Source organism: Maudiozyma barnettii (assembly GCF_903064755.1).
Source record: "Maudiozyma barnettii strain CLIB 1767 genome assembly, contig: KABA2_04, whole genome shotgun sequence".
In the NCBI taxonomy this organism is placed as follows: Eukaryota; Fungi; Ascomycota; class Saccharomycetes; order Saccharomycetales; family Saccharomycetaceae; genus Maudiozyma; species Maudiozyma barnettii.
The window spans coordinates 474,194-486,932 of NW_024545241.1; the positions used below are offsets into that span (position 1 = coordinate 474,194).

General features: G+C 29.5%; 2 protein-coding genes across 2 annotated transcripts; both read right to left on the reverse strand.

Annotated features, from left to right (window-relative positions):
• Positions 1 to 157: 157 nt before the first annotated feature.
• Positions 158 to 1,435, reverse strand: KABA2_04S04554 (C2H2-type zinc finger protein; the record flags this gene model as incomplete). The annotated part of the gene is made up of 1 exon (XM_041550273.1): positions 158 to 1,435. One exon carries the CDS (start codon positions 1,433 to 1,435, stop codon positions 158 to 160), a length of 1,278 nt encoding a protein of 425 aa, XP_041406207.1.
• A 5,524-nt stretch (positions 1,436 to 6,959) lies between these two features.
• Positions 6,960 to 8,063, reverse strand: KABA2_04S04576 (C2H2-type zinc finger protein; the record flags this gene model as incomplete). Its single annotated transcript, XM_041550274.1, has 1 exon — positions 6,960 to 8,063. The coding sequence occupies one exon, from the start codon at positions 8,061 to 8,063 to the stop codon at positions 6,960 to 6,962; it is 1,104 nt and encodes a 367-aa protein (XP_041406208.1).
• Between the last annotated feature and the right edge of the window lie 4,676 nt (positions 8,064 to 12,739).

Here is a 12,739-nt window from a genome sequence, read left to right on the forward strand (position 1 = left end):
AATTATTCTCATAAGGATATTATTATTATTATTATTATTATTATTATTATTATTAATTTCTTGAATGGTCTGGTCTGGCCAAAAAAAAAAATAGAAGACTTCATCTCCATTCAATTACGAAAATTCATTCATCGTTTAGGGTTTTTCAATCCTATATTTAAACTTTCTTTGTGACTTTTTTACCTTTCGTACTCTCTAAGCTTTTGGACTTTTGTTTATTTAGTAGATCGGCTTGTTTCTTGGCAAGTTTTTCTAGTTTATGTTGATGCGACTTTAAATGTCTCAACATATTACTCTTGACATTAAAACTTTTTTTACAACCTATCCAGGAACATTTAAAAGGATTATCACCTGTATGGATTAGGAAATGAGTTTTTAGAGTTGATGGCCTCGAACATATTTTACCACAAATTGGACATTGTTTCCTTTGTTGTGAAGGTGATTTACGCTTGATTTGTTTGTTGCCAGTAAGTTCCATGACATTAATTTCATTTTTAAATATTAAATTTTGTAAATTGTCATTTGACATTTTTGTTGGCATTATTGTTGGGGAAAGCTGTTTCAATTTGATAGCTTCTTCCTGTTTTGGTGAAAAAGTTGTAAAATTTGGTGGAGAAGATCGTTTTATTAATAGATTTGGGTTTAATGACGGATAATTTTGGTTTTTTAAGTTTAATGATAAATTAATTTCTGAATTATTATTATTATTATTATTATTATTATTATTGACATTCTGTAAATTTGGTTGAACGGTTGACGTTAATATGTAAGGAATGCAATTTCTTTGATTAATTTGACTATTGTTTGTAATTCCAGATGATGATGGTGATGATGACGAATTTGACGCTATAGTTGGTGTAAAATCTTTTATATTATTAGCATTCATAGTAGTAATTGATGACTTAGATTCAGACATCAATGTGGAAATATCTGGACAAGATTGAGAAGTTGGTTTAATTTGTGAGACTAATGATGATAATGGTGGTAATGTCACAATTGGTATATTATTTTGTAATACTGTTGTGGGACTAATATTTTCATCATTGTATGTACCGCCAGTAGTATGATGAATCCTGTCAGGACTATTATTTAATGGTTGTTGTATATCTTTAATCATTTGTGATTGAGCTATCATTGGATTATATACAGAAACATTTGAATTAGTATATCTTGGATTGATCATTTGATTATTATATACTAATTGAGGATAATGATATAATTGAGGATGTGATTGAGAGTTTCTGAATTGTGATGTAAAATCTTGTTGTTGAGGAAGAATCATAACATTTGACATTGGAGAGTAATATGTCAACATTTGATTCGGTTGTGATTGTGGTTGTTGTAATTGATTATTACTGTGTGTTAGTGGTTGTAATTTTGGGGGTACCTGTTGAGAACGTTGACTAGATGGTACGTAGTAATATATATCTTCCATTATTTTAGTTTATGATGATGGTAATAATAATAATATTATTAATATTATTATTTGAAAACTTTGAAAGCTGATATTAATCAGTTTAACAGAAATAGAAATGATTAGTAGTTATAGTATTATTATTTTTCCTGAATAGTTGATCCAAAAAGAAATAATATTTGGAAATAAAAAAATTTTGGAATAAAAATTGAATTAATTTTATATACTAAAATATCTCTTTTTTATTATTTTTAAATTGTTAAAATAATTTATTTTAAGATAGAATCAATCTTCTTATTTTTAAAAGTCTATTTTATGTCTGTAGTTAGTTGAATACTTTTTTTTCTGGCTTTTCGAGTTTGTTGAAAGTGTGAAAGAGAAAAAAATTAAGAAAATCAGAATAAAAGTTAAACAGGTAAGTTTGCTGAAGTAAGTAAGTTTGAAGAAAAGAAAGAAAAACGAGAATGATATGATAATAAAGTAATCAAAATGTTTAGGATTTAAATTGGATCAACCTTATCTTTTTTTTTTTTGGTTGATATTGTTTTCAAAAATGATTATAACTTAAAGGAAGAAAATAAATTAGATTTAAAACGACAGTGTAATAATATTATTTGATAATATTAGGATTTATTTATCTGTACAAATTTATTCGAATGTGGCACAGTATGTGATAATGACAATAAAATGTTGATTTACCGGTAGATCTTTTTTTTTTGGTTGGTTTGTTAAGTGTATGTTATCTCAGTCACTTTTCTCTGTTAGGATGAAGATTATTCAGAAAGTAATAAATAATATGAGACGTTGTCTTAGAGATATCTTTTTGAATTTTTGAATATATATTTATTTTTAAAATTAATTAATTAATATTCAGGCAACACATAGACTGAATATGGAAATTGAATTAAAGTATCGTACAAATGATGTCGTAATTTTTGAATTATTGAAAAGAAATTAAAATAATGAAATTATTAATATCTTTCTTCTCTATGATTATTTGAAGGATATAAATGATACCTTGGGAAGTCCGGTTTACTTAAGAAGTATACCCATATATATATATATGATATCAAAATGATATAATGATTACAAATGACAAGAAAAATAAATTTTAAGAAATAATGTTGTCGTTGTAATGATGATGAAAAGGGATTAAAGTTTTTTAAAAAAAATACATATAAGGGAAAGTGTGTGTGTAAAAAAGAAAAATATATATTTTCAAATATGAGTAGTAGTAGTACCGATATTCACTATTTTAGCTTAATAAATTATTATACATTAATTAATTAATTAATTATATTTATAAAAAATACTACCTATCTACCATAAGATCTTTATTAATTAACTTTATTTATTTGATATATTCTGTGACTATAGTACTAATTTTATTTTGCCAATCACTCAAAGAAAAGAAAAAGAAGAAGATAAATTATTTTTGATTCTCCAATTTACTTATTGAATGAAAGAAAATCAGAAAAAGGTGATTGTAATGAGATCACAAATGGAAAAGATGCAGCGCAGACGTAAAAATAAATTAAAGAAACATAGAAAGAATGTTGAAGAGAGAGAAATAAGAAAATAGTTTAATTAAGCAGTGTAGATTGCAGGCAACATAAATAATATTTACGGATACTACTGATAGTAACTATCGGTAGTAATAAATGTCGGTAGTTATTTAAATGTAATCGAAGAAATTATCTAACTGTTTGTTTCTTGTGTGTGTTTTGAGAAGAATAAGAGAAGAGAGGAATATCGTTGGAAATGTCTTATTTTTATTATTTATTGTTTTTTCTTGCCTTTGTTAGCTACGTTAATTTTTTTTTAAAATGAAGAATGATTATGTATGTATATCGTATTGAACAAAATGATCAGAGTTAAGTTTAAAATGTGAGAATCTTGTAGCACATTCGTTACAGATTCAATGCTTATTCTTTTATGCACTAATTTGCTTCCATATTCAACCATTTTGTTAATATCATTAACAAAAATTATATTCCTGTTGTCGATACCTTTTTCTTTTGTAATTTTTTTGCTTTCTTTCTTGGTACAGTTGTAAAACTAGTTGTTACAAAAACTTTAAAACTATTTAGATATTACCAGTTATTTCTTTTTCTTTGAGAAAGCTTACGGACTTAAGTGAATTAGACAGATTCATTAAAATAACAAAAAAAACTATTAATCGACACCGATATTATTATTATTATTATTATTGGAAAGCGTTGTCCATATTGTCTACATGCTTCCAAAAAGGGTAGACTAGACGCGGACGTACACATAAATTTACCAAGTTATATCTCAGTGGGAAGATTGGTAAGAGAGAAACGGTGCACCAGGCACGGGGTTTATTTTTTTTTTTTCGGTTTTTCTCGGGATTGTTTTCTTGGAAGATACAGATTAGCTGTGCAATTCAATTATGATGGAAATAGATCGATCATTTATCACCACGGTATTCACGCAGGGAGAGAAAAAGGGAAAAAATTAAGATGTTCATCACTCATATTGTCGCGGCGTGTATCAATCAATGCCGTACTCTCAAACCAAAATGAGACACTCAGATCGTAAATGAAGTTTAATTGTTCCTCTTTGTCTTTCTCTGGTGAAAATATAAAAAAATACAAGAGAAAAAGAAAGAAAAACCGTGTAAAAAGAATCTTTCCATTAAAATAGGGTGGGGCTTGTGTCCCTATTTTCTTGGTGCATTATCGTTTGTTTGTTCGTTTTATATGGAATATTGTTGGGATAATGTGACCTTTCGTTTGTTTGTTTTATTGAAGATTGAATGGGGGGAGATAGCGAACATTGTTCAGGACAACGGTTAGTTTTATTATGAGTTGACATACAAATATCCTCTTCTTTTTTTTTTCTCTTTCTCTAGTTCTGCCTTTGTTTAGTGTGAATTTCTAGTTTGTGTCTTTTTTGTCATGGGGGAACGATCCGGCAGGTAATTTTTAGTTTAATTACTCCCTTTCGTATGCATTATGCGAAGCTAAGGATAATAAATGTATAAATTTTATTTAATAATTATTATTTTTTCTGAGGTCTCTCATTGTTCTCCTGTCTTCTTCGTTCTTTTCCTTGTGGAAATGTTATAGAAAATTTCTTATTCCCTCAGAAAATAAAAGAGAACAAAATAAATGAAATGAAATAATACTAAAAAAAAGGTTAATTATTATAGAAATATAGAAAAAGATCGGCTGCATAATATTGACGTCTACATTTACATTTTTTATTAAAAAAAAAGAGGATATTTTTATTACACCTTCTATACCCTTCTTTCTTTCTCAAATGAAAAAAGGGATGGGGCAGTTAGAGAGAAACCAATACAATCTTTGACTTATTTTAAAGGCGAGAAATAGGATCTGCCCTAAACATTATTAAAGTAACTTTGCTTTTCCATAGTAAATAAAAAATAATACTATGATGCACGATTTGGTAGTTACTTACGTCTTGCTTTTTTCGCATTGACGAGCCAATGACGACAAAATGATCACTATATTGTTATTACTTTTTTTTCTTGGAGGACGGAGAGAGAAAGAAGCTATATCATTAGCAATTTTATCTGACGAATTAAATTTATAGAAAGGAAAGAGTTTAGATATAAAGTTTTCAACAATTTAACAGGAGTTTGAAAATAAACCTATGTCATAATATTATTTTTTAAAGGGTAATATATGATTGAAGATGACACTAGATGACACAACTCCTATCATATCTACGTAATTAGCTATCATCGATTACCCTTTTTTTTCTTGCCTCTATGTGCTTGTGTGCTTGTATGTTTGTTATTTTTATCTTTGAAAAAGGAAAATCTGATTGGCTTGTGTGCCAAAACAAAAAAGAAAGAAAAAAGGTTAGTGTAATTTGTTTGTTCTTTAAATTTTTGAGGGTTAACAATAGAGTGTAAACGACATCATTCAGTTTAATCTTCTTGGTATATAGTTTTATAAAATAATAATAGAAGAAAAAAATGAATATTACACTAAAAGTGGGGATGACTTTAAGCAACTCCGCTTGTTCTAGCCACACTTTTAACATTCACATTTACTTGAGTACTAAATAATAATCTTAATTCATTGTTGAGGGGATCTTACTCGGTATTAATCTATTCGGTACCGTATTATATCTTTTCTAATTTTTTAAACTTCCAAAAAGAAAGATGTAAATACCATAAGAAAATATTTTTAATATTATTATCGAAGATACACAATGGGCCCATCGATTTTGAAATGTCTGCACATATCGGAATTCAGGCATATTCAGTTTCTAAGCATTGTTTGACAGATCGAACCTCCCCAGAAAAAAAACAGCACCCTATAAACAATGTACAGAGAAAATAAAATTACAGTCAATCTCCGATAGTACCCACAACAAGCTGTAAAGAAGGATGTGTTCAAAAATAAGCTGCGTTATATTATTACCTGCGTAAAGTTGGCATTAAAATAAACTGAGTAAAAAATGTAGAATTTCATTTTTCTTTTTGTTGATGATGTTGCATTGAAGAAATGACGTCGTCCTTCTGAATTTCTTCTGTCACAGTTCACTTCACCCTCATTTCTTCACATTTCGCTTTTGTTGTTTTTTTCCTTAATAATTTTGCTTTGCGCATACAGAAATTTTCTTTTGTAATATTTTTCTTTTACTCTCAAACATACGTGTTGTTGGGGAAATACCGGAACAAATAGGCACTGCCGCAGTAGACCCCGAGAGGGATTGCAAATAAAAGTATAATTTTACATCATAACTCTCACATGAAGCTTAAAATAAAAGAACAAAAAGGAAGGATCAAACAGGTTTTAGTAATATTTTATCAATGATGAGTAATAAATTTATGAAAAAGGTCCAGCCATATTTTAGTTTTTACTCATCACAAAAAAGAGTTACAGAACGACCTCTTAAACACTTGGAAAGTTACAAAAAATAAAGTTACATTATTAATTATAAAGAGAGATATTATTTTCAAAGTATCGTGTATCTTGTTTGTACAATTCAAATGGCAAGGTACGAATGAGCATATTAGAAATGTTCAGATAAAAAAAGGAATAATATAGAAGAGAATAAAAGAATAAAAAGGTCATGAAAAGGAATTTGACCTTTGTTGAATTATTTTAGAAATAACTCCATTCGAACAGTCTTGAAAAGTAACTGAGATATATTTCATATTCTTAGAATTATCATTGATAATAATAAAGGGATCGCCCTCATCATTAAAAGCGTCGTTTACAAAGAAATACAAAAATTAATTTTGTTACTAACTTTAATTGTAAAATGTAGTAAATAAAATGTCGAGGAATCAGAAATAAATAAACTATAAAGTTTGTTATCTCTGACGAATGTACGTCTTTAGATTCAGAGAAGGGAAAATCCTTTTTTCACAATACGATTTGGGTAATTCCCCTTCTCAACAAAATAATAAAATAAACTTTTTATGTATGTTCTCCTCAAAATTTATATTATGTTTTGTAATTTTTATTTTCCATGCTCTAAATTATTTTGTGGTTGTTGTTGTTTTTTCACATTCTATTTTCGTACCTTCTTCTTTTGAAGTTCAGTACAGCTGTTGATGTGGTAACTGCATTGTAATTTGAGAGGGTTGTATTATTGCCTTTGATAGTTTTTTATCATGACTTCTAATGTGTCTCTGTAAGTTACTCTTCACATTAAAACTTTTAGTACAACCTGGTCTAGTACAACAATAAGGATTATCACCTGTATGAATTAGGTAGTGGGTCTTTAATGTAGAAGGTCTGGAACATTTCTTTCCACAAACAGGACATTGTTTCTTTTGTCTGATTTCGGGGCTTAGATGTTTACCGATACCATCACACACAAATTTCTTTCTTCTTGATTTTCTTTCAGGTTTTGAATTATAAATTTTTGGTTCAATTTTCGTATTATTTGACACAGTTGCGGCACTGCCAATCTTTGGAGAAACTGTCTCACCGTTGTTACTAGATACAGGAGAATGAGTAACAAACACAGGTGGAGTCAAAGAACCTGGTGATAAGGCTGCATAAGTACTAGCAGTAGTACTAGCAGTACTTGCCATATCTTGGTAAACGGGTGTTACTACATTGGGAACCATTAGAGGATTGCCCATTACAACCATCATTTTACTTCTTGGTGTAATTGGAGATGAATTACTTGATGAATAACTACTACGAGTATTGTCAAGGATGTGACCTGTCACAATTCCATCATTTGTTGGAGTACTTACAACAGATTCATTTTGATTATTATTTTTATTATTATTTGGCCCCATAATACTGGAGATAGGAGGTAACTTAAAATTAGAGTTTGAGTTTACACGTGAAATATTATTACTATTACTACTGTAATGAATTTGTTGAGTATCATAAAATTTAGTTTGAGGAATATTAGTTTGATATTGATAAGGTGGAGAAGAAGTAGCAGAAATTGTTGGTTTATAATAATTCGAATACACACCTGGTGTATTGATTGTTGACGTAATAGCTGAACCTGCAGCTATTGGATTACCGTCAGACATTACTGCCATGTTAGGATATGGTAAATAACTAAACTTAACTGGTAATTGTTGTTGTTGTTGTTGTTGGGCAACGATATTACTGTAGTGATTTGGGTTGTCACTGAAGACGTAGTTTTTGTAAACAATTCTTGGTGTTAAATCCATTGTAGCAAAAAAATATTATAAAACGAAAATCTATTTTATTCGTGGTATGGTGGGCAATTTTATATTAAAATTTTACTTGAGGGGTTGGTTGTTATTTTTTGGATTCCCTATTTATTGTCTTTGGTTATTTCAATCAATGTAATATAAAGAAATAAATTGGAGAAGTTCTTTCTTTTAATTTTTTTTTTTCTTTTTTAGTTGGAAAAAAAAAATAAACTTATATTAAATTTATATAAAAAGGATGAATACGTTAATTGTGAAATTGAAAGATTAATTTGTTTTATTATCCTTCACTATTAGTAAAATTTATTTTTTCGTAAATATTTTAATTAATATTTGAGAGAAATATACAAATAAAGAAATATTAAGAATAATGAAGAACGAAATGTGTCTAACATTAAATCATCTTTTTGACGGAAACACATACCATCAATTCTAAAAACATAATTTAATCAACCATATATATATATAAATATATATACTCATATATGTCTGTTTGAGTATATATATTTGAACAATGGGAAACTTCATTTATTACTGAAAATGGCAAGAGAAAAAGAAAAAAAGGAGAGAGATAGTCGAAAAATAGGACTGACACTTCATTAAGAAGTTCTACGGTATTTTGACTTAGCACTCATTAAGCTGAAATATCCATTGAAATCTAGGTCCCAATCATTTATCTTCACTACGAGGTAATCTTTCTGTTCTAAAATAATAATTTTTAGCCTGGTTTTTGCATAGTTACTACTAACAACGAAGAGTACGATCCGCATAGCAAATCATGATTTACTGAAGAAATCCCTCTAGGAAACAAGTTGAACAAAGGCACAAAATAAATAATAATATTACTATTATTTGTTTTATTACAATATATATGTATATAAATAAACTTGAGGTCCTACGTGGTTGCTTAATTAATATTGTTGAGAACCTGTGTTTGAATGAGTTCACTGAAATGAATGTTGCAAGAATATAGTTCGCACACCTTTTTCTCTCTGTTAATTTTTTTTAGGTTTTTTTCCTCTCGAGGTACGGAGATATACAGGTTTAACGTCTCGTTGAACCTATGAGAAAATATATATATATTAAAGAACTCCATGGGAAACTATACCTCAGAAACTTTTTTTTCTTTTTTTTAAAAACTTGAAACAAACGGATGGGTTATCAGGCTTTGTTCCTTAGACACAATTGCAGTACTTATGCACATAGTGCATTGATAATAATTGGTAACTAGTAGCAACCACTACCCTTTTAGGAAACTATTTCAAAGCCATGTACGTGTTTCTCTGTGTGGTGTGACAAAATACTTCATTGCTTTAAAGACCGTTTTCTTTTTTTTGATAAAAAAGGTCATGACTCCACTACGAAATTTCTTTGAAGTTGTTAGTTGAAAATAGTTATCCAAGAAAAGGATATGAACATGGTCTATTCGATAATCATTTTATCCTTTCCTTTCTGAATCACTTTTTTTTTTTTGGTTGCTACTTCTGGTCAAAAAAATACAACTAGATTCTTCTTTGATCTATTGTAGTTCCCTATTCTTACTCCATTTTTTTAAACCTTTTTCTCGATCTAGAAGTTAATAATAAACGTCTTTAAATGATACCTTTTTCTATATTAGTGGTAACCCAGACGCCAAAATCAAAACGGAAAAGTTTCAGAGAATAACTGGGGCTTCCAGAATTTTTGAAAATAATGGTAATAATAATAAACTTTTTAATAGGATAGGATTTTCTTAATACAAATGTAAGCAATTACTGAATAGTTTATTCGTTTTTCTTTTTATTACTTGGTCAATTACAAGAATGTTACTTGTTAATATAACTAAAAGACAAAATTCATTTCATGTAACACTTTTCTTTTTTTCATCCTAGCCCCACCAAAGTATTATACATTTTGAAGGACTGGAGTTTTGTACATTTAGATAAAGTTTATTTCTATTATCGTTTTACTACTCTTTTCTTTCTTTTTCCTTGCCTACAAACCACCAATTTCGAATTTATTTTAAGTTTGATCTTTGCTTTAATAGCCGTAACCTATTACCTGAATTCGCACAAGAAGAAAAGGAGAAGTATTCAATCATTGACCTACTGATTGTTTCAGCAATAGAATTTAAGGCAAAATGACAAACTGGCTCTACCCTAAAGAAACATCATAGAAAGATAAAAAATGTGGGAAAAATGTGGAAAAAAAGAAATTTTATCTTCTCTTATGAAACTGATCTATAATTGGTATGTTAAATGAAATATAATGGTAAAAATATTCATTTGGAAAAGAAAAGAGAGAAAATAAGCTTGAAATAGAAGGAAAACGGGAAGCAAACAAGCAACACTGCTGTCTCTTCTATGTTTGGTGAAGTGATACTACGCTATATTCCTTTACTGTGAATGTCAAAAAACGACAGGCTTCACATAATAATATTCAATTCGTTGTACGAATAATATTGGTAAAATTGTTGTGTTTGCCATTTAACTACTTCCACCCAACAAATACAAGTATATATATTACAAAATCAAAAAATAATCAAGAGATAATGCCGAACAAATAATTTCGCCCAGAAAGATAACTTATACAAATGAGGAAATGAGTTTTCACGGAAGAAGGTTATCTCCTGGAGTTGCTATCCCTTTCCCCCTACAGGCGTTGAATTTTTTAATTGAATAGACTCACCTTCCTCAGGCACGCCCACTACGTTTATTTCTAGACCAAGTAACGAGTAAGAAAAAGAAATTTATTGAGCTGGAGTCCATTGATGAAGGTAGCTCTCTTCGCGAATATCTGAACATGTTCATTGCAAATCATCTGTTGAAATGTATATGCCGAATAAGATATTTTACAACAATGCCGTAGAGAATTTGCCACGGAAGTCAAAAAGTTCCACAGTTAATTGAATTGATTCATCTCACTTCTTCTTTTGTCATTCTGCGTAAAGTTAATCACTCGACGCGTTTTTTATATTTTTTTGTTAACTTTTCTCTTTTTTCGAATAAAAATAAAAAGTAGAGTGAATCTACGTCCATTGTACTATACATTCTGATTTTCACTGTGATCCGGGAAATGCTCATAGAGTAATCATTTTGCATGTGCCAGTGAAATTCACGTAGAGATTCTGAACTTCAGTACACGGCTTGTTCCACGGAACTTATGGTATTCATGTCCATCCCCAACAATGATGTGGATTATCGATGCTGGCAAGTCAGTCGTCCTAGTTTTACTAGGGATACCCTCCGGACAGACAGTAGGAAAGTAAGCAAGGGTTGCCTATAATACAGCAAATATCCTATGGCATTTGAAAGGTGTGGAAAGATCGTTGACATTTACTCATATGGAGGGAGTATGAGATTTCATATCATAACCTACATATCCTTACCGAAATACGAAAATGAGGCCTTTTTAATTAATTTTTTTTCTATTTGTTGTTCTATAGCTGGATTCGGTGCATACTATTAGGTAATTAACTTTCAATTACCCCATAAAGTTGTATTACCTTGCTATATATCTCTTTTTTAACGAGAGGTTGAAAGGTCACATTGGGCATTTAACCATACGACAGTTTGTGAAGTAATTGCTTCAATTATGCCCCCCCTCGGTATATCGGCTTTCAGGCAGATCTTTTTCATGAAACATTAATAAGAATATCAGATAATACCAAATTGACTGCCAAATATAAGATGTATTTTTTTTTTGTTGTGTGCGTGAGGTTTAAGTTCCATGGAAGCCTATAGTACCATCATGTTCCTTTGAAAATTGTCAGGTGGAACTTGTGATAGCGAAATTATTGGTTTCACTATTGCATGTAACCTTCCGGTGTTATTGTATTTCCCCTTTACTTTGTCTCCATAAGTATTTCAATTGATGATAATAAATCGACAACCCAACCCTCATGAACGAACGAATAATTCCTTGTTAGGTTCATAAGGTGAAACTACTCCTCTTACTTATATGTATTCTAAGGCTCCAATATTAATTCACTTGTATAATTGCCATTTTGTTACGTGTGGTTGACTGTTATTCTGTTTTTACAACATTTCTACTGAAGATATTTGACGCCACACTTTTTAGTACAGATCCTGAACAAACAATGAAAGTTACAACATCGTTACTTACCGAAAGAAAAAAAATTGGCGATTTGAAAAAAGAAAAGGTAAAGTAATTGATAGAAACCTGTATCTGAACTAGAGATATTGCAAGTCATAGTTTTAACGTGTAACTGATTGTTCTTTTTTATTTGTGCATAGTTTACGTACAGAACTTCATCTTTAATTTCCATCTCGTGTTGACAATGTACAACATCTTTTATTGTGATAATACTTAGTGATGACATGAAATAATAAATGAGCTTTTAGGACTGCTTATATTTCAGTAGTAATAAAATGTATAATTGGTGCTGATTTCTGATAGATAATACGTAATATATAGTTCTTTTTTATTCTTTTGCCTGTGTTGAAATCCTCTGTAAAGTAGTGTATGTTTAAAATTTGAAACTAATTGTTCCCTCTCCAGGATTCTCATAAATGGTATGTGCGCTTGGTTAATTTGACGAACTAACATTTCCTCTTTATAGCCTAGTTGACTTTCCTGTACATTTTCATTATCCATTAATTAATACAGTTCAATGGAAGTTCCTTAGATTTGTAAATTTCTTGTAATTGACTAAAGGAGAAGGACATGATATG